Genomic DNA, 20,526 nt, shown 5'->3' on the forward strand with positions numbered 1-20,526 from the left:
CAGACAGTGCACTTGTGGCTACCAGGGCTGAGCCCACACGTGTCCTGTGTCTTTACGGAGCCAAAATCCTGTACTGAAAGTACTTCTGAGCCATCAAGGGCGGCCTCGCCTGTTGCGGCAATGGCCGGTCTTCCTGAGAGGACTGGACAAGTGCAGAAGGTGGGATTGCTTGTCATTGGGAGCTCCAGTGTTAGGCTGGTGATGGAGCCCATTAGGGATATGGCAGCTAAGGACGGGAAGAAAGCCAATGTGCACTCCATATGCATACCGGGGGGAGTCATGGAAGATGTGGAAAGGGTCCTTCCGGATGCCATCAAGGTACAGGGTGCAGCCAACTGCAGGTGGTGGCTCATGTCGGCGCTAATGACGTGTGTCGCTATGGATCGGAAGAGATTCTCTCTGGTTGCCGGCGGCTTTCTGAGTTGGTGAAGACTGCCAGACTTGCAAGCGAGATGAAGGCAGAGCTCACCATCTGCAGCATCGTCGACAGGACCGATTGCAGGCCTATGGTACAGAGCCGAGTGGAGGGTCTGAATCAGAGGCTCACACGGTTCTGCGACCATGTAGGCTGCAGATTCCTCGACTTGCGCCACAGGGTGGTGGGGTTTCGGGTTCCGATGAATAGGCCAGGTGCCCACTACACACAGGAGGCGGCTACATGGGTAGCAGGGCTGTGTGGCTTGGACTGGGCGGTTTTTTAGGTTAGACAGTCTCGGGAAAAATCAAAAAGGGCCCCAGTCTCAAAGGGTGCAGGGCAAAGAAACGACAAGAATCGACCAAGCAACAGTCCGTATTGTAGTTGTAAACTGTCATAGCTGTGTTGGGAAAGTACCTGAGCTTCAAATGCTGATAGAAAGCACTGAAGCTGAAATCGTTGTAGGAACAGAAAGCTGGCTAAGGCCGGAGATAAATTATGCCGCAATTTTTACAGAGGCGCAAACCATTTTCAGAAAGGATAGATTAAATAAAGTAGGTGGTGGTGTGTTTGTGTCTGTTGGTAGTAGTTTATCTTGTAGTGAAGATGAAATAGATAGTTCCTTCGAATTACTATGGGTAGAGGTTATACTCAACAGCTGTACCAAAATAATTATTGGCTCCTTCTGCTGACCCCCCACACCTCAGATGATATAATAGCTGAACGGTTCAAAGAAAACTTGAATCTCGTTACAAATAAGTACCCCACTCATACAGTTATAATTGGTGGAGACTTCAATCTACCTTCAATTTGTTGGCGAAAATACATGTTCAAAGCCGGTGGTAGACAGCAAACATCTTCCGAAATTATACTAAATGCTTTCTCTGAGAATTACTTTGAACAATTAGTTCATGAGGCCACACGAATTGTAAATGGTTGCGAAAACACACTTGACCTCTTAGCCAAAAATAATCCTGATCTAATAGAGAGCGTCATGATGGATACAGGGATTAGTGATCACAAGGTCATTGTAGCGAGGCTCGAAACCATATCCACCAAAACCACTAAAAATAAATGCAAAATACATCTACCTAAAACAGCAGATAAAAATTCGCTTGATGTCTTCCTAAGAGAGAGTCTCCATTCCTTCCAAGCTAATTATGTAAGTGTAGACCAGATATCGCTCAAATTCAAAGATACAGTATCGACAGCAGCAGATAGATTCATGCCACATAAGTTAATAAGAGACGGGATTGATCCACAATGGTACAAAAAACACGTCAGAACACGGTTGCAGAAGTAACGAAGAAAGCATGCCAAATTCAGAAAACGCAAAAGCCCCAAGACTGGCTAAGTTTCATGGAAGCTCGAAATTTAGTGCAGACATCAATGCGAGATGCTTTTAACAGTTTCCACAGTGAAACATTGCCTCTAAATATGGTAGAAAACCCAAAGAGGTTCTGGTCGTATGTAAAGTACACAAGTGCCAAAAACAGTCAATACCGTCACCGCGTGATAGCGATGGAAATGTTACCAATGATGGTGCCACTAAAGCGGAGTTACTAAATACAGTTTTCCATAATTCCTTCACGAAAGAAGATGAAGTAAATATTCCAGAATTTGAAACCAGAACAGCTGTTAGCATGAGTGACATAAAAGCAGATATCTTAGGTGTTGCGAAACAACTCAAATCACTTAAGAAAGGCAAGTCTTCCGGTCCAGATGGTATGCCAATCAGGTTCCTTCCAAGTATGCAGACACAATAACGCCTTTCTTAGCAATCATATACAACAGCTCACTTGACGAAAGGTCTGTTCCTAAAGACTGGAAAGTAGCACAAATCACACCAATATTTTAAAAAAAGAAAATAGGAGTAACCCATTGAATTACAGACCATGATCACTGACCTCAATTTGCAGTAGGACTTTGGAGCATATACTGTATTTGAATATTATGAATCACCTTGAAGAAAATGACTTTTTGATACATAACCAACACGTATTCAGAAAATATTGTTCTTGTGCAACACAGCTAGCTCTTTATTCCCATGAAGTAATGAATGCTGTCGACAAGGGATCTCAGATCGATTCCATATTCCTAGATTTCCAGAAGGCTTTTGATACCGTTCCTCACAAGTGACTATTAATCAGATTACGTGCATGTGGAACATCATCTCAGTTGTGTGACTGGACTCGAGATTTCCTCTCAGAGAGGTTACAGTTCGTCGTAATAGACAGTAAATCATCGAGTAGAACAGAAGTGATATCTGGCGGTCCGCAAGGTAGTGTCATAGACCCTCTGCTGTTCCTGATTTATGTAAATGATCTAGGTGATAATCTGAACAGCCCCCTTAGATTGTTTGCAGATGAAGCTGTAGTTTACCGTCTAGTAAAATCATCAGACAATCAATTCCAGTTACAAAATGATCTAGAGAGTATTTCTGTATGGTAGGAGAAGTGACAATTGGCGCTAAACAAAGAAAAATGCGAGGTCATCCACATGGGTACTAAAAGAAACCCGATAAATTTTGTGTATACGATAAATTGTACAAATCTAAGGGCTGTTAATTCGACTAAATACCTAGTAATTACAATTACTAGCAACTCAAATTGGAAAGACCAAATAGAAAATATTGTGGGGAAGGCGAAACAAAGACTGCGATGTGTTGGCAGAACACTTAGAAGATGTGACAAACCCACTAAAGACACAGCCTACGTTACAATTGTCCGTCCTCTGCTGGAATATTGTTGCGCAGTATGGGTTCCTTATCAGGTAGGATTGATGGAGGATATCTAAAAAGTGCAAAGAAGGGCAGCCCATTTTGTGTTATCGCGCAATAGGCGTGAGAGTCTCACTGATATGATACGTGAGTTGGGGTGGCAGTAATTAAACAAAGGTGGTTTCCTTTGCAGCGAAATCTATTTAAGAAATTTCAGTCGCCAACTTTCTCTTCCAAATGCGAAAATATTTTCTTGACACCCACCTATGTAGGGAGAAGTGATCATCATAATAAAGGAAGAGAAATCAGAGCTTGAACGGAAAGATTTAGGTGTTACTTCTTCCCACACGCAATTCAAGAATGGAATGGTAGAGAAGTAGTATGAAAATGGTTCGATGAACCATTTGTCAGGCACTTAAGTGTCAATTGATGGGTAACCATGTAGATGTAGATGTAGATGTGGATCCTAATCTATGTCGATCCACTTATCCATAAATGTGCAATAGTCCATCTTCTGAAAAGAGGCACTTTTTCGGGTAGCAATTGCAGCACATATGGAGGCCATCACACAACATGCGAAAACGTACTGCAGTGAACAATTCTTTGGCTACAATGCTGACAGTTAAAACTTATTACTGAAAAGGTGTAGCTGCTTGCATAACACTAATCAGACAGTTAATTCAGTTACCTCAATTCGACGAAATGATATTTGGTGCCTACATCGAAATGTGGCGAGCAATCTATCGACTCTTGATCAAGACACATAGACATCCATTTTGAGGAGTTGCCCGTCTGTAAAATTTTTAGGGAAATAAGGTAATAGGACAGATAAAAAAAATCTACTCACCAAACGGCCACAAAACACACACATGTAAAAGATGCAAAAATCAGTCTTTCCTTATCATCCCATAGTTTTCCACTAAAATAAGGTTCTGAGTGACTTTTCCAAAATCTCCAGTCATCCCTCTTCCTTCCCCTTCAATCCTTTTCCTTCCCCTTCAACCTTCTGGCTCCAAAAGCTAACCTAATGATAATCCTTTAAATGTGTGTGTTCTGCCACCACTTGGCAAGTAGCTTTTTTTATCTATCCAGTTACCTTATTTTGTCAACAATTGATTGTTATATCTCTAAACTTTTTGCACCACTGCATTACACTCATTTTGCCGACAGTTACCTCTCGTACTAGTATCGATAAATTCCTCTGTACCGGATGACATATTGTGCTTTCTCTCGGTCTATCACGATTTTGATGCACTCCCGTGTCAAATTTTCTGCAAAGGAGAAGGAAAGAAAACCTTGACAGCTGCTAAATGTCTTACAATGAACTGTGGTTCTCTGTCTCTAATTGTTTCCCTGTTATGATTTCTTGAAAGGATAGTGGGGCTTTACTGACACCCTGTATTGTAATAGCAGTACCTAGAATGACTCTTTTCTTGATTGTCTGTGTCCAGTCGGTCAGCCAGCCAGCCATGTGCACTAGCATCAGCACTGGTAAGTGTAAAATTCAGTACGGCAGCCGGCTGGCAGGCACAGCTTAGTATTGTGAACTGCTCGGAGGGAGGGAGGCAGTCATCCTGTTCTAGCTGTTCTAGTGTCAATAAATTCCATTGTACTGGATGCTGTATAATGCCATCTCTCTGCCTATCACCATTTTGATGCACTCCAATGTGAAATCTGCTGGAAAGGGCAACGAAAAAAAACCTTGAGAGCTGCTAAACATCCTACAATGAACTGGCTACATAACCTAACCTGACCTTACTTAACACTCTCTTGCTTGCATTCTGGATAACTTCAACAGATCATTTGTAATCTGCAGACTTCTTCTTGAAGATCACTTCTAATTTTTATCAGATTGTTAAAGTTAAAGATATGCAGATATAGACATTTAAGATCTTGAAAATGGCTCTGAAACTCATTGGAGACTTCATCAATATTTGAAGGAAGTCTTGAAAATTTTACTTCCACATATTCTTGTTTCACTTCGCAGCAATGATGCACAACAACACAGGAAATGATGAAAATTTTCTGATATAGTTACAATGCAAGCTAAGTTTACACTGGAATCCATTAATATCTGAAATCATACAGGTATCAGAAATAGTGCATTCCTTTCCATGCAAATACAAATTCAAAGTATTGAAATGATTATTAAAATCTGTCAGAAATGCTATTTTTGGTAATAAAAAGTGAATCCTTTAGTTTATTTTCAAATAATGTAATATCAAGTTTCCTTTTTATGCAGGTACAGACAGAACCTCACAGTTTCCATTCATTCAAGGAATGGAATCCCAGAACTGCCAAAAGTTGCCATTTCAGCCAGGGGATGTACCTTCCACAGATTCTTTTGAATGCTGGAGTAGACTGTCAGTTTATGCACTCAGTGAAAATGTAGATGACAATAAGTACATGTATGCATGAGAAGTGCTGCAACTAAAAAAATTATGTATTTCTGGCCGAAAAACATTCCTTTAACACAATGTTGTGTTAATTGTGTACATTTTGTACTCCACAGCTAAGTAATGTATATGTTAATAGAAACTACTGCCACTGTATTTAAGATACATTTGTTACACTTCCCACGGCTTCTTCCGAAATGAATATCTCCTTGTGAGAGTTTGCTGGGAGGCTTTGTAATTATCTTTTTCTCAGAATTAGCTACATAGATTGCTGGTGAACTCTGTCACCGGAAAATGTACATTTAGGAAAAAAGCCGGTTGTGGTGGAACATAGGTATCTGAAATACAGCTCTCATTGTTTCTGTTAACATTTGTAGCATTATCTGAGGACTCGGAGATCGTCACTTAACTGAAACTGGTAGTCTGCAAATAAATATACATTACATACTGATTCCACAATGCTGTTCTTTGAATCTTCTCTTGCTGAACAGAGTGCATAAACCTTCGTGCTTACACATTGGTATAGTAATTAAGAGGTTTTTTATGTAATAAAACTGCTTTTTTATATGATAAATGTACATTTTCTATCAGTTGACCTGTAATAACCCTAAGATAGAACTCACTCTCTCACACACAGAAAAGTTGAGGCGGTCACGGGCTGCCTTCCTCAAGACCCTCCGGGCTTCAGGGGATGGCGGCAGCTCTGGTGATGACACTGGAGGGGGCGGCAGGAAGCCGCCAGAACTGGGAGCTTGTGCACCGGCACTGCCACTGCCAGGGGCACAGAGACTGCTGCAACCACCACCACAACCACAGCCCCAGGGGCCGCCTCCGCCACCGCCACCACCATCACTGCCGTCGGGCATCAGGAACACATCTAGGGCACAGGTGCGCTAAAAGGCATGCTGTAAGCAGAGTATAGAATGGAATAACAACAGTATCGAAAGGGTAGACGGCTACTCACCATGCAGAGGAAGCGCTGAGTCCCAGACAGGCACAATGAAAAACACTGCTAAAATATTTAAGCTTTCAACGAACATTCTATTTCCAAACTAGAAAAAACACACACACACACGTTCACACAAGCATAGCTCATATGTGCATAACACATATGGAGGCAACATAGGACCACAAACTACTGTATCGCAGGGCTTGCGTGTGTGGGACGGGTGGAGTGGAAGTGGGCAGCGGGATAGGTACATGGAGGACAAAGATTGGCAAATGTTGAGACCTGGGTGGTATGGGAATGAAGGTCATCTTGTAGGGAGAGTTCCCATATGTGCAATTCAGAAAAGCTCGTGTCGGTAGGAAAAACCCAGATGACGTAGGCTCTGAAGCAGTTATTAAAGTGAAGCATGTCGTGTTGGGCAACATGTTCAGCAGCAGCATGGTCCAGCCATCTCTCGGCCACAGTTGGGCAGTGGCCATTCTTGTGGATAGACAGCTTGTTAGTGGTCATGTCCACATAGAAGTGGCATAGTGGTTGCAGCTTAGTTTACAATGCTTTCACAATTAGCCCTACACGTGACAGGACTGGAGGGGATGGCAGTGGCTGGATGTATGTGACAGGTCTTGCCTCTGAGTCTGTTGCAGGGATATGAGCCGTGAGGCAAAGAGTTAGGAACAGGGGTGGAGTAGTGATGAACAAGGATATTGTGTAGGTTTGGTGGGTACCAATATACCACTGTGGAATGGCTGTGGAGGATATATTTCGGGGTATGACAGGAGATAGTGTAAACGCTGTTGGAGAATGTGTGTCAGTTGCTCCCATCCTGGATGGTACTGAGTCACAAGGGGATTGCTTCTTTGCGCAGGACAGCGGGTTGGTGAGAGGTGGTAGATGGCCGTCGAAACGAAACAGGGGAGATCTGCTTCTGGACAAGATTGGAAGGGTAATTTTGATCTATGAAGGCCTCAGTGGGATCCTTGGTATGTTTTTTCTTGAGGGTCTGCTCATCAATGCTGCTGCGACGGTCATGGGGGCTAGGCTGTATGGAAGGGGCTTCTTGGTATGGGATGAGTGACTGCTGTCTTTTTATTTACTTTTCTCTTTCATCCCATTGTGTTTTCATATTGATTTAAGTTTATTTTTGTCTTTCATTGTAGGTTCTATTCCCTCAGGTTTCACTTTTCTTTCCGTATACTTAATCCTTCTGCTCCTTTTTTATTTTTCCTGTGTATTTTTATGCATTTTTTAACTTCCATTATGGATTCACATTGTCTCTATCTACGTCAGTACAGAAAAGTTTCCCTGTTCCTGGCCAGAACTCAGGCCCACATACTATTTTGGCATTGTTACGTAGCTCGTGCAATCCCACCAAATTACCTATCTCTGACTGCAATTCCTCCCTCGAAAAGGATCTCTCTGTGTTCAGATATTGTCAGTCCATAGCCCTCACCAACCTAGTCTTGCAAAACCGATTAAATCAGTCTCAAACCTCACTTGTGACACCTCCTCTCCACTTGTAAAATTATCGTGATCTACAAGCCCAAATTTCTGTATTCCATTTTTCGTACTGAAATTCATGTGCTCTGGGAACTAGAGCAGCATGCATAACACCATCTCGAAGAACTTTTCAACCTGTGCACTTCCTACTCCCATCATGCACAATCACTATCCATCACCTCTACAGGAGCCTCCACCACATCTTCTCATACATGACAAACCCTGTCTTATTGACCTTTGCATTTATTACGCCCTCAGAAACTTCCTCCCACTAGCATACACAATCCAAAACCCAAGGAGACCCAAAACAAGGACATGAATGTGTCCTACAAAATCCCAGTCCTAGAGAAGTATTAGTCCTTCCCAAAAGCCGTACCTTTTGCCCCTTTCACAAATTGTCATGCTGGGCTTCTCTCCTTTCCCCAGTCCGTACAGGGGAAACACATTTTTGACACCAACCCAACCAATCAGACTCATTCCAAAACTAATATTGAACCCTGCGTCACTCAGTTTATTTCTCCATCCAACTGTGATCCTATCCCACTGCCCTCCTGTTAATTTTCCAGAATTTCCTACAGTTGAACCTTGTCTCAGCATCATTTACTGAATCCCTCAACATGGAAACCAATTTTACATCTCCAGAAATAACTGCAAACCACCACCTAAAAACTGATCATGACCTCCTGCTGACAAAGGCTTCATCCTAAATGGGCTTGCTGATATTGAACACTACCTTTCCCATTGCCTGACTGACTCCAGTTGTACAGTCTCCTTCCTGGTCACCATGACTGGCTATATTGTCACCCACAATTACCTCTCCCTTGGAGGCATAACCTATAAACAAATCTGTGGTACATCAGTGGGCACTCATATGGCAACCTATTTGTGGGCCATTTACAGGAATCCTTCCTAATCACTCTGAATTCCAAACACCTCTCCTGGTTCAGGTTCATATCACCTTTGTGATAAGGGCCAAAGGTGTGGACTCTGTCTCAACATTCCTCTAAAACCTTAGTACCACCTCCCCCATTCACTTCATCTGGTCGTCCTCAACCCAGCAAGCCACCTTCCTCAGTGGTGATCTCCACTTCAAGAGTGGCTCCATCAGAACCTCTGTCCACATCAAACTTACCAACTGCAAACAATATCTCCATTTCAAAAGCTGCCACCCATCCTAGTTCAAGAAATTCCTTCTGTACAGCCTAGCTACCCCTGTTCATCATATCAGTAGTGAAGAGCAGTTCCTCTCAAAATATGCCAAGGGTCTCGCTGACGCTTTCACTGACCGAAATTACTGTCACATCCTTGTCCAGAAACAGATTTGCTGTGCCTTGGCTCTCCAGTCACATACTACCTCCCACATACCCACTGTGTGGTTGTAGAGGAACACTTCTCTACTGACTCAGTACCACACAGGACAGAACTGACTCAGTACCACCCAGGACTTGACCAACTGAATCATATTCTCCACCAGGTTTTCGACCATCTCTTGTCATGCCCTGAAATGAGGAATATCCACTCCACCCTTCCCACAGTGATATTTCACCAGCAACCAAATCTACGTAATATCATTGTTCGTCCTTATTCCACCCTTCCTCCTAACATTTTGCATCCTGGCTCATGTCAGTGGAATAGACCTAGATACAAGACCTGTCCCGTATATCCTCTCACAACCATTTACTCCAGTTCCATCACAGGCATCTCCTACCCCATCAATGGCAGGGCTACCTGTGAAAGCAGACATGTGATCTATAAAATAAGCTGCAACCACTATGTCACTTCTACATCAGCATCACAACTAATTAGCTATGTGTCCACACAAATGGGCACCTCCAAACTGTTTGTTTGCTGTTGTTAGTAATATCTGTGAGCAGTTGATGACTGGTGCCTCCCAGTGTACACAGGAGCTCTACTTGTCATCTAGGCTGGTCATTGACGGTGTCATCTATTGGTCTGAAGATAGTCTAGTAAGACTGAATCTGGTAAACGGTAATGGAATAAAATGTCATTTGTCATTGAGACTGAGTACTTTTTATTAAAATACCTATGGTGCTATCCTGCATTGGCCAGTCGTACATCTGCAAATTTTTGGTGGTATTATGCCCTTTGCTGCTTTGATACTTCCTTTAATTACACATTAAGGTGAAGTGAGTCACTTGTATCATTTAGTACATACGAACATATCACATTATTTGAAGTGTGAGTGCAAATGTGAAAGTTTTCAATCACACAGAAGATGAACATTTTGTGGGCAAGTGAAGGTAACCATTAACAGTTTATTTAATCTCACCAGAGATTGTTTTTCATGTAAATCTAAGTATTATATTGAATCAAACACTGGAAACTCCAGGTAGGAATATCAACAATGTAGGAAAAGGTAGATTGCTACTTACTATAAAGAAGACACGTCACGTTGCAGACAGGAGCAATTAAAAGACACTCACATATAGGTTTCGGCCACAGCCTTGGTCAGTAAAGGACACACACACACACACACACATCTCGCACACACCTGACAGCCAACTCCAGCATCTCAGGCCAGTGTGTGTGTGTGTGTGTGTGTGTGTGTGTGTGTGTGTGTGTGTGTGTGTGTGTGTGTGTTACTGATGAACGCTGTGGCCAAAAACTGTATGTGAGTGTCTTTAATCATGCCTGTCTGCAACATGATGTGTCTTCTTTATGGTAAGTAGCAGTCTATCTTTTCCTACATTTTAAGTATTATATTATTAATTTAGTGCTAGTAGAGAAACTGAAGCAAGTGTGACAGCCCGAAAATAGTGTAGTTCTAGACATTAGGGTCATAGCTCAGAAACATGTCAAACTAAAGTAGGAGAATAGAATAGAATGTGGTGAGTGGTAACAGGGGCAGGTTACAAGGTTGTAACTTGTCAGGAAAATCAGGAAATCTGAGGTATAATTAATTTACTGGAGAAGTCAGGGCATTCTGAAAGACCCTGGGCGTTCTGAGAAATAGGGCGGGAGAGTGTTAATTGGCAACATGCACTGAACTATTGTAATGCTTGTTGCTCAGTTGTGGCATCCCAGGCACACTCAACAACTTTGGGAATTGTCATTGTCCGTGAGTTGTTGGGCTGGAGTTGTTGGGCTGGAGAGGTGCTTCCCATTGCACAACAATTGTGAGAGTGATGGAGAATTCATCACTTAGCTGTAGACTCATAATTGATTCAGACGTGAAGCTGGTTCACCATTTTTCTGCCAGTCTTTCAAAGTGGAATATATTCACTTTTGCATTTTTGTGCTGGTTCATAATTGACTGAAAAGTGCAGGTGTGTTCTTTTATTTTATGACCTATATAATTAGACATCCTTATCTGCACACAGGCATTTTATCTACCAGCAATGAATATTCAGTTTTGTGTCATTTTTTACTAATTTCAATGCAGTGTAGTACTTTACCAACCTTCTCATATTTTGCCAACTTTCTCAGGATGTCATGCTTACAGTCAAGAATGACCGTAGTGTGGAGAGCATCTAGCTTGAAAAGTGATCTGTTTTTTGCTGCCAAAATCTGCAGATATTGCATTCTAGTGACATCATTTTTAAGTTTACTTGCCCATTTCTCATATACATAGGGTTATCACATAATGACATGACATGGCATGGCACAGAATTGTGTAGGACAACTTATAATGAATTTTGGTAAAATTTAATAGTTTGGCTGTACCTGGAATAATCTGTTAGGTGATGTGGCAACTCAAGAACTGGAAACTAGTAAAGAAAAACTTGCTTTCGCATATGACAAAAAACTGTTAACAGATTGATTTTACTTTTATTGTTCACAATGCAACAAGAACCACATACACCTTGTGCCTTCATTCTCAAGATAACCACTGACTGCTCGAAGTTGGTTACTGCATTGTGAAATGGTGCGATTGTGTCACAGATGGTATACAAAAAGTAAAGCCTCAATTATCCACAAGTGATCTGAGCTTTCAGAAGAAACTGCAGAGAAAACTGCAAACATACAGAAGATAAACTTAAAATTTATTGAGTTGGTTTCCCTGTATATCAGGAATCACCGTAGCCATTGTCATGGAACTTTTACAGGACATTAAACTCTATGTTCTGAGTCTACTGAATTACACTAATTGCATTTCATCCACTGCTTTCAGAAAGATAATTTTTTAATTACATGGTTAAAATCTGTTTTTGAACATTATCCTGAATAATTTTAATTATACATAACATTATGTTCTTCCTTTAGTTCAGTAGACTCAGGATATGTATGTTACTACTCCCTGAAAATCTGAATACTCTATGTGAAGTGGTTTCTGAGATTTAGAGAAAAGTGCAACAGAAGATGTAAATTTTCAGGAATGGTTTCTAAAGTTTCAAAAGATTGTAACTCAATATGTGCTTAATTTTTTATTTTTAGTCACTGAGAAGCACCCTACACCATACTGTATATCATCCTCTCAATCTTTTTCCAAGGTTTTTCTACTTTCTGTACTCCTTAGTGGTCAACTGTGCTGTATACTTTGCTTTATCAATGCAAACCTTGTCCATCTGTTCAAGTTGTTGATACAGTTTGTTTGCTCCAGGATTAATTCCCATATGCTGTAGCACTTTCACCCTACCAATGTTGCCATCATTAAAAGCAATAACAGTATGACTGACCCTGCACTTCAGTGTCTTCATTCCAACAAAGACCTTTTTTTGGTAAGCGAGTCCATATAAGATTGTTGAATGACTCATTGGGATTTTGAGCCTGACCATGCAGACACTTCTTCAGTAATTCGGGATTTGCCAGGTCTCTGTAAATAGGTTTTATGAAATCCATGACTGCTGCTGGAATGAAATGTTTATGGCTATATGAACTGTTTGAGTACTGGGCATTGCCATAACTGCACCATGAATCAGGTTCAGGAGGGCAAAGGTGGTGTACTCATTTTTCATCAGTTGGCAGTCTGTGGAAGAAGATAGCCCATATTGAATGCTTCATTTTCAACAAATTCTCAGTATTATTTCTAATGGGAATTCCATAATACTGCTGTAGTTCATCAATTTTATCTGTCAGCCTGCCTCTTATGGTTTAACCATCAGAAAGTTTGTCTCTCAAACTTTGTTTCAGCTTCCTCAATCTGGTGCCCATCCTCTTCTGGACATGACAAACACATTCCATTTTTGTGATAATCTTCTCACCATAAGGCTGAGTGGCTACTACACTGTTATATGCTTTTGAGTCTCCATCATCTAAGAACGTAGTGTAACACACTCCCCTTTCGTTCACAGATTAACTAAAAATTTCAGTAGTTGCAGGGGCCTCCATACCACTACTTGTCCCTTAATTTCTGTCAGAGATATGCCCTTCTTCATTCCCTGACTTACACTTATAACAATGTTTGGTTAAAATCTGGAAATCTATTATCTTTCCAGTATCCACACTGGTCACCATAGCAACAGAATTCTTAGAACTGTAGCTGTGCTTCTGCCAAGTGCCATCAAGAGCTACTGGTATGTCAGTTCATTTTATTTCAGTTTATTTCAACAGCTTCATTTGCAGCACCATTAATTGATTCTCATGTAACAGATTCCACAGCAGCTCCAATAAATCCTGCATATTTGTTGATTTTATGGGCGTGGCATATTCATCATGGCACACATTGTTTCTGGGGCAGTGTGTCCTTTGCCAATAGCTCTCAATCCATAAAACCACTTAACAATTGCTTCAAAATAATTATATTTACACTTACCAGAATTCCAAAATGAATAAGTATATTTACAACTGGCACAATTAATGATACATTTCCTGGTTAGTCGATTTGATACCTCACTGTCTTCAAGTAAACTAACTGGCCCTCCACATATTTTACAACACACACATTCATCTAACACCCTTGTTAGGATGTGTAAATCTATCAGAATATAACCTAACCTAACCTACCACTTACATCACTTTCGTTTTGAGAAAACTGTATCACAATATTTTATTTTAATCTTCGAAGCACTAATGGCTGTTTCGCTGGATACTAATGAGTTTGCCTGTATTTCATTGTCAGTAACTTTACATGCCACATGTTGAACACAGCGTTTTCCTTTATTCAAAAATCTGTTACCATGAAATACACAGTTCTTAAAAACACTTTGTTTTGGCATCATACTTTACTTTTTGAGAGATTTACCAATCTATTTGTCACTTTTCCTTGGAGAAATGTTAGCACTTTGACATACAATGTGTGTTTATACTATGAAATAAGACCTGTTTTTGACAGTACTACCAATACAAAAATGTAATTTAACCTTCAATCCACAGCCTTCTATATAAAAAATTACCAATTTTATTAGATCTTGAAGTATTACACAGAAAAATTTTGTTGTTGTTGTTGTGGTCTTCAGTCCTGAGACTGGTTTGATGCAGCTCTCCATGCTACTCTACCCTGTGCAAGCTTTTTCATCTCCCAGTACCTACTGCAACCTACATCCTTCTGAATCTGCTTAGTGTATTCATCTCTTGGTCTCCCTCTACGATTTTTACCCTCCACACTGCCCTCCAATACTAAATTGGTGATCCCTTGATGCCTCAGAACATGTCCTACCAACCGATCCCTTCTTCTGGTCAAGTTGTGCCACAAACTTCTCTTCTCCCCAATCCTATTCAATACTTCCTCATTAGTTATGTGATCTACCCATCTAATCTTCAGCATTCTTCTGTAGCACCACATTTCGAAAGCTTCTATTCTCTTCTTGTCCAAACTATTTATCGTCCATGTTTCACTTCCATACATGGCTACACTCCATACAAATACTTTCAGAAATGACTTCCTGACACTTAAATCTATACTCGATGTTAACAAATTTCTCTTCTTCAGAAACGCTTTCCTTGCCATTGCCAGCCTACATTTTATATCCTCTCTACTTCGACCATCATCAGTTATTTTGCTCCCCAAATAGCAAAACTCCTTTACTACTTTAAGTGCCTCATTTCCTAATCTAATTCCCTCAGCATCACCCGACTTGATTAGACTACATTCCATTATCCTTGTTTTGCTTTTGTTGATGTTCATCTTATATCCTCCTTTGAAGACACTGTCCATTCCATTCAACTGCTCTTCCAGGTCCTTTGCTGTCTCTGACAGAATTACAATGTCATCGGCGAACCTCAAAGTTTTTATTTCTTCTCCATGAATTTTAATACCTACTCCGAATTTTTCTTTTGTTTCCTTTACTGCTTGCTCAATATACAGATTGAACAACATCGGGGAGAGGCTACAACCCTGTCTTACTCCCTTCCCAACCACTGCTTCCCTTTCATGTCCCTCAACTCTTATAACTGCCATCTGGTTTCTGTACAAATTGTAAATAGCCTTTCGCTCCCTGTATTTTACCCCTGCCACCTTTAGAATTTGAAAGAGAGTATTCCAGTCAACATTGTCAAAAGCTTTCTACAAATGCTAGAAACGTAGGTTTGCCTTTCCTTAATCTTTCTTCTAAGATAAGTCGTAAGGTCAGTATTGCCTCACGTGTTCCAGTGTTTCTACGGAATCCAAACTGATCTTCCCCGAGGTTGGCTTCTACTAGTTTTTCCATTCGTCTGTAAAGAATTCGTGTTAGTATTTTGCAGCTGTGACTTATTAAGCTGATAGTTCGGTAATTTTCACATCTGTCAACACCTGCTTTCTTTGGGATTGGAATTATTATATTCTTCTTGAAGTCTGAGGGTATTTCGCCTGTTTCATACATCTTGCTCACCAGATGGTAGAGTTTTGTCAGGACTGGCTCTCCCACGGCCGTCAGTAGTTCCAATGGAATATTGTCTACTCCGGGGGCCTTGTTTCGACTCAGGTCTTTCAGTGCTCTGTCATACTCTTCACGCAGTATCATATCTCCCATTTCATCTTCATCTACATCCTCTTCCATTTCCATAACATTGTCCTCAAGTACATCGCCCTTGTATAGACCCTCTATATACTCCTTCCACCTTTCTGCTTTCCCTTCTTTGCTTAGAACTGGGTTTCCATCTGAGCTCTTGATATTCATACAAGTCGTTCTCTTATCTCCAAAGGTCTCTTTAATTTTCCTGTAGGCGGTATCTATCTTACCCCTAGTGAGATAGGCCTCTACATCCTTACATTTGTCCTCTAGCCACCCCTGCTTAGCCATTTTGCACTTCCTGTCGATCTCATTTTTGAGACGTTTGTATTCCTTTTTGCCTGTTTCACTTACTGCATTTTTATATTTTCTCCTTTCATCAACTAAATTCAATATTTCTTCTCTTGCCCAAGGATTTCTACTAGCCCTAGTCTTTTTACCTACTTGATCCTCTGCTGCCTTCACTACTTCATCCCTCAAAGCTACCCATTCTTCTTCTACTGTATTTATTTCCCCCATTCCTGTCAATTGCTCCCTTATGCTCTCCCTGAATCTCTGTACAACCTCTGGTTCTTTTAGTTTATCCAGGTCCCATCTCCTTAAATTCCCACCTTTTTGCAGTTTCTTCAGTTTTAATCTACAGGTCATAACCAATAGATTGTGGTCAGAGTCCACATCTGCCCCTGGAAATGTCTTACAATTTAAAACCTGGTTCCTAAATCTCTGTCTTACCATTATATAATCTATCTGATACCTTTTAGTATCTCCAGGGTTCTTCCATGTATACAACCTTCTTTCATGATTCTTAAACCAAGTGTTAGTTATGATTATGTTGTGCTCTGTGCAAAATTCGACCAGGCGGCTTCCTCTTTCATTTCTGTCCCCCAATCCATATTCACCTACTACGTTTTCTTCTCTCCCTTTTCCTACACTCGAATTCCAGTCACCCATGACTATTAAATTTTCGTCTCCCTTCACAATCTGAATAATTTCTTTTATTTCATCATACATTTCTTCAATTTCTTCGTCATCTGCAGAGCTAGTTGGCATATAAACTTGTACTACTGTAGTAGGCGTGGGCTTCGTATCTATCTTGGCCACAATAATGCGTTCACTATGCTGTTTGTAGTAGCTTACCCGCATTCCTATTTTCCTATTCATTATTAAACCTACTCCTGCATTACCCCTATTTGATTTTGTGTTTATAACCCTGTAGTCACCTGACCAGAAGTCTTGTTCCTCCTGCCACCGAACTTCACTAATTCCCACTATATCTAACTTCAACCTATCCATTTCCCTTTTTAAATTTTCTAACCTACCTGCCCGATTAAGGGATCTGACATTCCACGCTCCGATCGGTAGAACGCCAGTTTTCTTTCTCCTGATAACGACATCCTCTTGAGTAGTCCCCGCCCGGAGATCCGAATGGGGGACTATTTTACCTCCGGAATATTTTACCCAAGAGGACGCCATCATCATGTAATCATACAGTAAAGCTGCATGCCCTCGGGAAAAATTACGGCTGTAGTTTCCCCTTGCTTTCAGCCGTTCGCAGTACCAGCACAGCAAGGCCGTTTTGGTTATTGTTACAAGGCCAGATCAGTCAATCATCCAGACTGTTGCCCTTGCAACTACTGAAAAGGCTGCTGCCCCTCTTCAGGAACCACTCGTTTGTCTGGCCTCTCAACAGATACCCCTCCATTGTGGTTGCACCTACGGTACGGCTATCTGTATCGCTGAGGCACACAAGCCTCCCCACCAACGGCAAGGTCCATGGTTCATTCCCAATTGAAGTATTTTATTTTATTTTTGTAAATATGATCTACACCGATTCAAAATGTTAACATATAATAATCATTTTATTCGGAAAATTGCAAATTTTTTGTAATATGATAAGAATCTGAAAAAGTAAAAAGAAATTTTTTTCCATTCTAACTCCCCTTAATATGTCCACAGATTGTGACACATCAATCATCAGTATGATGATCAAACTCTTCGTGAACATCACGAATGGTATCAGCAACTTCATTGTTAAAATTCCCTGCAACACTTCCAGATTGACTGACAGCAGAGTCACAAACATATGATCTGTGACAAACCCAAAAGAAGTTATCGCACGGACCTAAGGCAGATGACTATAGTGGCTGCTGAAAAAGACTAGTGTCAAAATGCACATCTAGTCTGATGCTGAGGTAGATTGCCCTTGAGGTAATTATGAACTTCTGAAAAAAAGTGTAGTGGAGCATTATCTTATTGCAAAATAGTTTCTCCTCTGTTTTGCTGTAATTGTGGCATAAGTCAATGCTGCAGCACATCCAGGTCCACAAAATCAGTCACATTTGTCTCTGCAAAAAAAGTCTGTAAAGTTTTGAAGACCAAATGGCACAAACAAACTAAATCTAGGTGCATCACAAGTGTGTTCCACAATCTCATGTGGATTTTTGTGCCCCAAAATGTGCATGTTATGATGGTTCACCTTTCCAGAAATACAAAACATGGATTTCTCATTGGAAACCAGCTTGTCTGAAAAAGCCTTCCTCCAGCAGTCACTGCAAGTAATTTTGAATGTCAGAAGGAATAGCAAAGGCTACAGCTGGTACAGCTTTACATGCAAATGTCTGTGTAGAATGTGCCCAATGTTAGCTGCAGTTCTGTGCTCTCGAATGTTGTCGACTTTTCAGGGCTCCCGGCAAAACAATAGCGACACACCTGTGCTGGTGGTACCAGCCAGCACGTCTTTTTCACAAGATATAAGCAGCGAGACACACAGAATATGTCGTACTGTCTGTGAATTGTTTTGTCTGTCGGAGCTTTCACCCGACATTCGGTATGAGAACATCACTGAAACATCAGAGACTCAGATTTAGCAAATTTGAGGACATGAACATATGCATCACTCCGTTACGTGCTGTTTTCTGACATGCTTGCCCACTAGTGGTGCACTCTGCAATTGGGCCACTGCCCGTATTACGAATCGAAACTCAGAGTGTCTATTTTCTGTACATCTCGAATTTTTTGCAGTTGTGTTCTGAAACTCAAGAAGTACTGACAAGTAAACCTGTACGACAAAACTTGGATCACATAAGTTGAAATTTCAATCTGCAAATCTGAGAGATTTTTTGATGAAACTAAGTTGCTACTTTATATTACTAACAAAAATATTTCTAACTTTTAAGTTGCTAATATGATAAAATGTTTGTCAATATCAGGTGGGCCCACCAACACTGCAGCAGCCACAACTGATGCCAGATGGAGGCAGAGCACCAGCATACATGCCACAGCCTTTCTGCTCATACGAGTATGAGTGGCAGCAACACGATGTGCCCAGGCTGTTCGGGTCCCAGTGCTGCCAGCCACCGTGGGTACCTGATGGTCCACAGGACAGCCTCGCATTCCAGATGAGATGCGATATGATACACTCCCAGCAGCAGCAGTACCTGTACCAGCACCGAGTGTACGAGCAGCACAAAATACGGCACCAAATACAGCAGGAGGAGCAGCATGACCTCTGCCTGCAACACCTTCAGCAGCAGCAGCAGCAGCAGCAGCAGCAGCAGCTCGTGCATCCTCGTACGTCAGGCGACAGCTCACAGTCATTGTCTGTACCAACTACAAGTGTTACCAGTTCTGCAGTTACTGTCACGCCTGACAGTAGTGGTACAGGCAGTACTGCGCGAAAGACCGTCTCGACCTTGCCCCCTGATGACACCCCTTTCAGGAATGGCAGACAGAATGCTTGCCGGATCGTGCCGCAGATGGTCTGCGAAAGGAATTTACGTGACAGTGTGAGCCGGACCCGTCCGCAGTCTGGCGTGCCACAGTCAACGCCCGTCACGGCCGGTCAGTGCAGGAGCGAGGCAGTTCTTCTCCCCCGACACATCGAGAAGCTGCAGTCTCAGTACCCCGGCATCACAATATGTGCAGCCAAGTCGAAACGTACTCCTCCTCCAACTCCCGCAGTTATGGCGACGGTCGCCTTGCTGGATGGCTCCCCCGAGTCGGCACGCGTGTGTCCCGTCTGTGGTGTGTCCTTCGACAGCGACTCTACCTTGCGGCGGCACGTCGTCATCTCCCATTCTGGCGGCACATACTTAGAGTGTGAGCTCTGCGGGGCGGTGCTCCCCGGCCTCACGACATACCGAGCCCACCTCGTGGAGCACGGTGCTGGAGCCGATGCCGGCAAACGGCACTCTTGCGACGAGTGCCCCAAGAGGTTCACTAACAGAGCACACCTGACCCGCCACAAAATGTTGCACTCTGGGGAGCGGCCATACATCTGTCACGTCTGCAGCAAGGGCTTCATTCGCAAAGACCACATGCTCAAGCACGCCAAGGTGCACGACTGCCGTTGTGCCTCCTGTGTCCCCAATGCCGTGTACAATTCCGTGTGAGTCTTTGTGGCTCCTGTGTTGTTGTGAGAACTCGCAGTAATGTGTTTATTTTGCACTGCCAATTGAGATAGTCACAAAATGATATATGGGGTTCCCATATAGTTCACCAGTAGAATGACAGTTCCCACATTTTTTCAAGTAATATAAGGAGACTTTGGAAAAATTGCATAAAAAATCTAGGGCACATGAGTCAAATTCAGTACATGATTGTATATTCAGCCAGAGAGAAACATTACAAATATTTTTTGTACAAAATTTGACACAAACAACGTTAATGGTGATACAACTTGGATATCAACACACGTATTACAATGCTGTTCATCTTGCAAA

The 20,526-nt window shown here is 41.8% G+C and overlaps 1 protein-coding gene across 1 annotated transcript; it reads left to right on the plus strand.

Moving 5' to 3' along the window:
• Nucleotides 1–4,603: 4,603 nt before the first annotated feature.
• On the plus strand, nt 4,604–20,196 carry LOC124798076 (zinc finger protein 2-like). The gene is made up of 3 exons (XM_047261316.1): nt 4,604–4,625; nt 6,168–6,310; nt 19,015–20,196. The coding sequence occupies exons 1-3, from the start codon at nt 4,604–4,606 to the stop codon at nt 20,194–20,196; spliced, it is 1,347 nt and encodes a 448-aa protein (XP_047117272.1).
• Nucleotides 20,197–20,526: the final 330 nt, after the last annotated feature.

Source organism: Schistocerca piceifrons, chromosome 5 (assembly GCF_021461385.2).
Source record: "Schistocerca piceifrons isolate TAMUIC-IGC-003096 chromosome 5, iqSchPice1.1, whole genome shotgun sequence".
NCBI classification, from domain to species: Eukaryota; Metazoa; Arthropoda; class Insecta; order Orthoptera; family Acrididae; genus Schistocerca; species Schistocerca piceifrons.

Coding starts and splice junctions, on each gene's coding strand:
- LOC124798076 (XM_047261316.1), top strand. CDS start 4,604: ATGTGCACTAGCATCAGCACTG. Junction 4,626..6,167: donor GTGCACTAGCATCAGCACTG/GTAAGTGTAAAA, acceptor TCTCACACACAG/AAAAGTTGAGGCGGTCACGG. Junction 6,311..19,014: donor CGGCACTGCCACTGCCAGGG/GCACAGAGACTG, acceptor TGTCAATATCAG/GTGGGCCCACCAACACTGCA.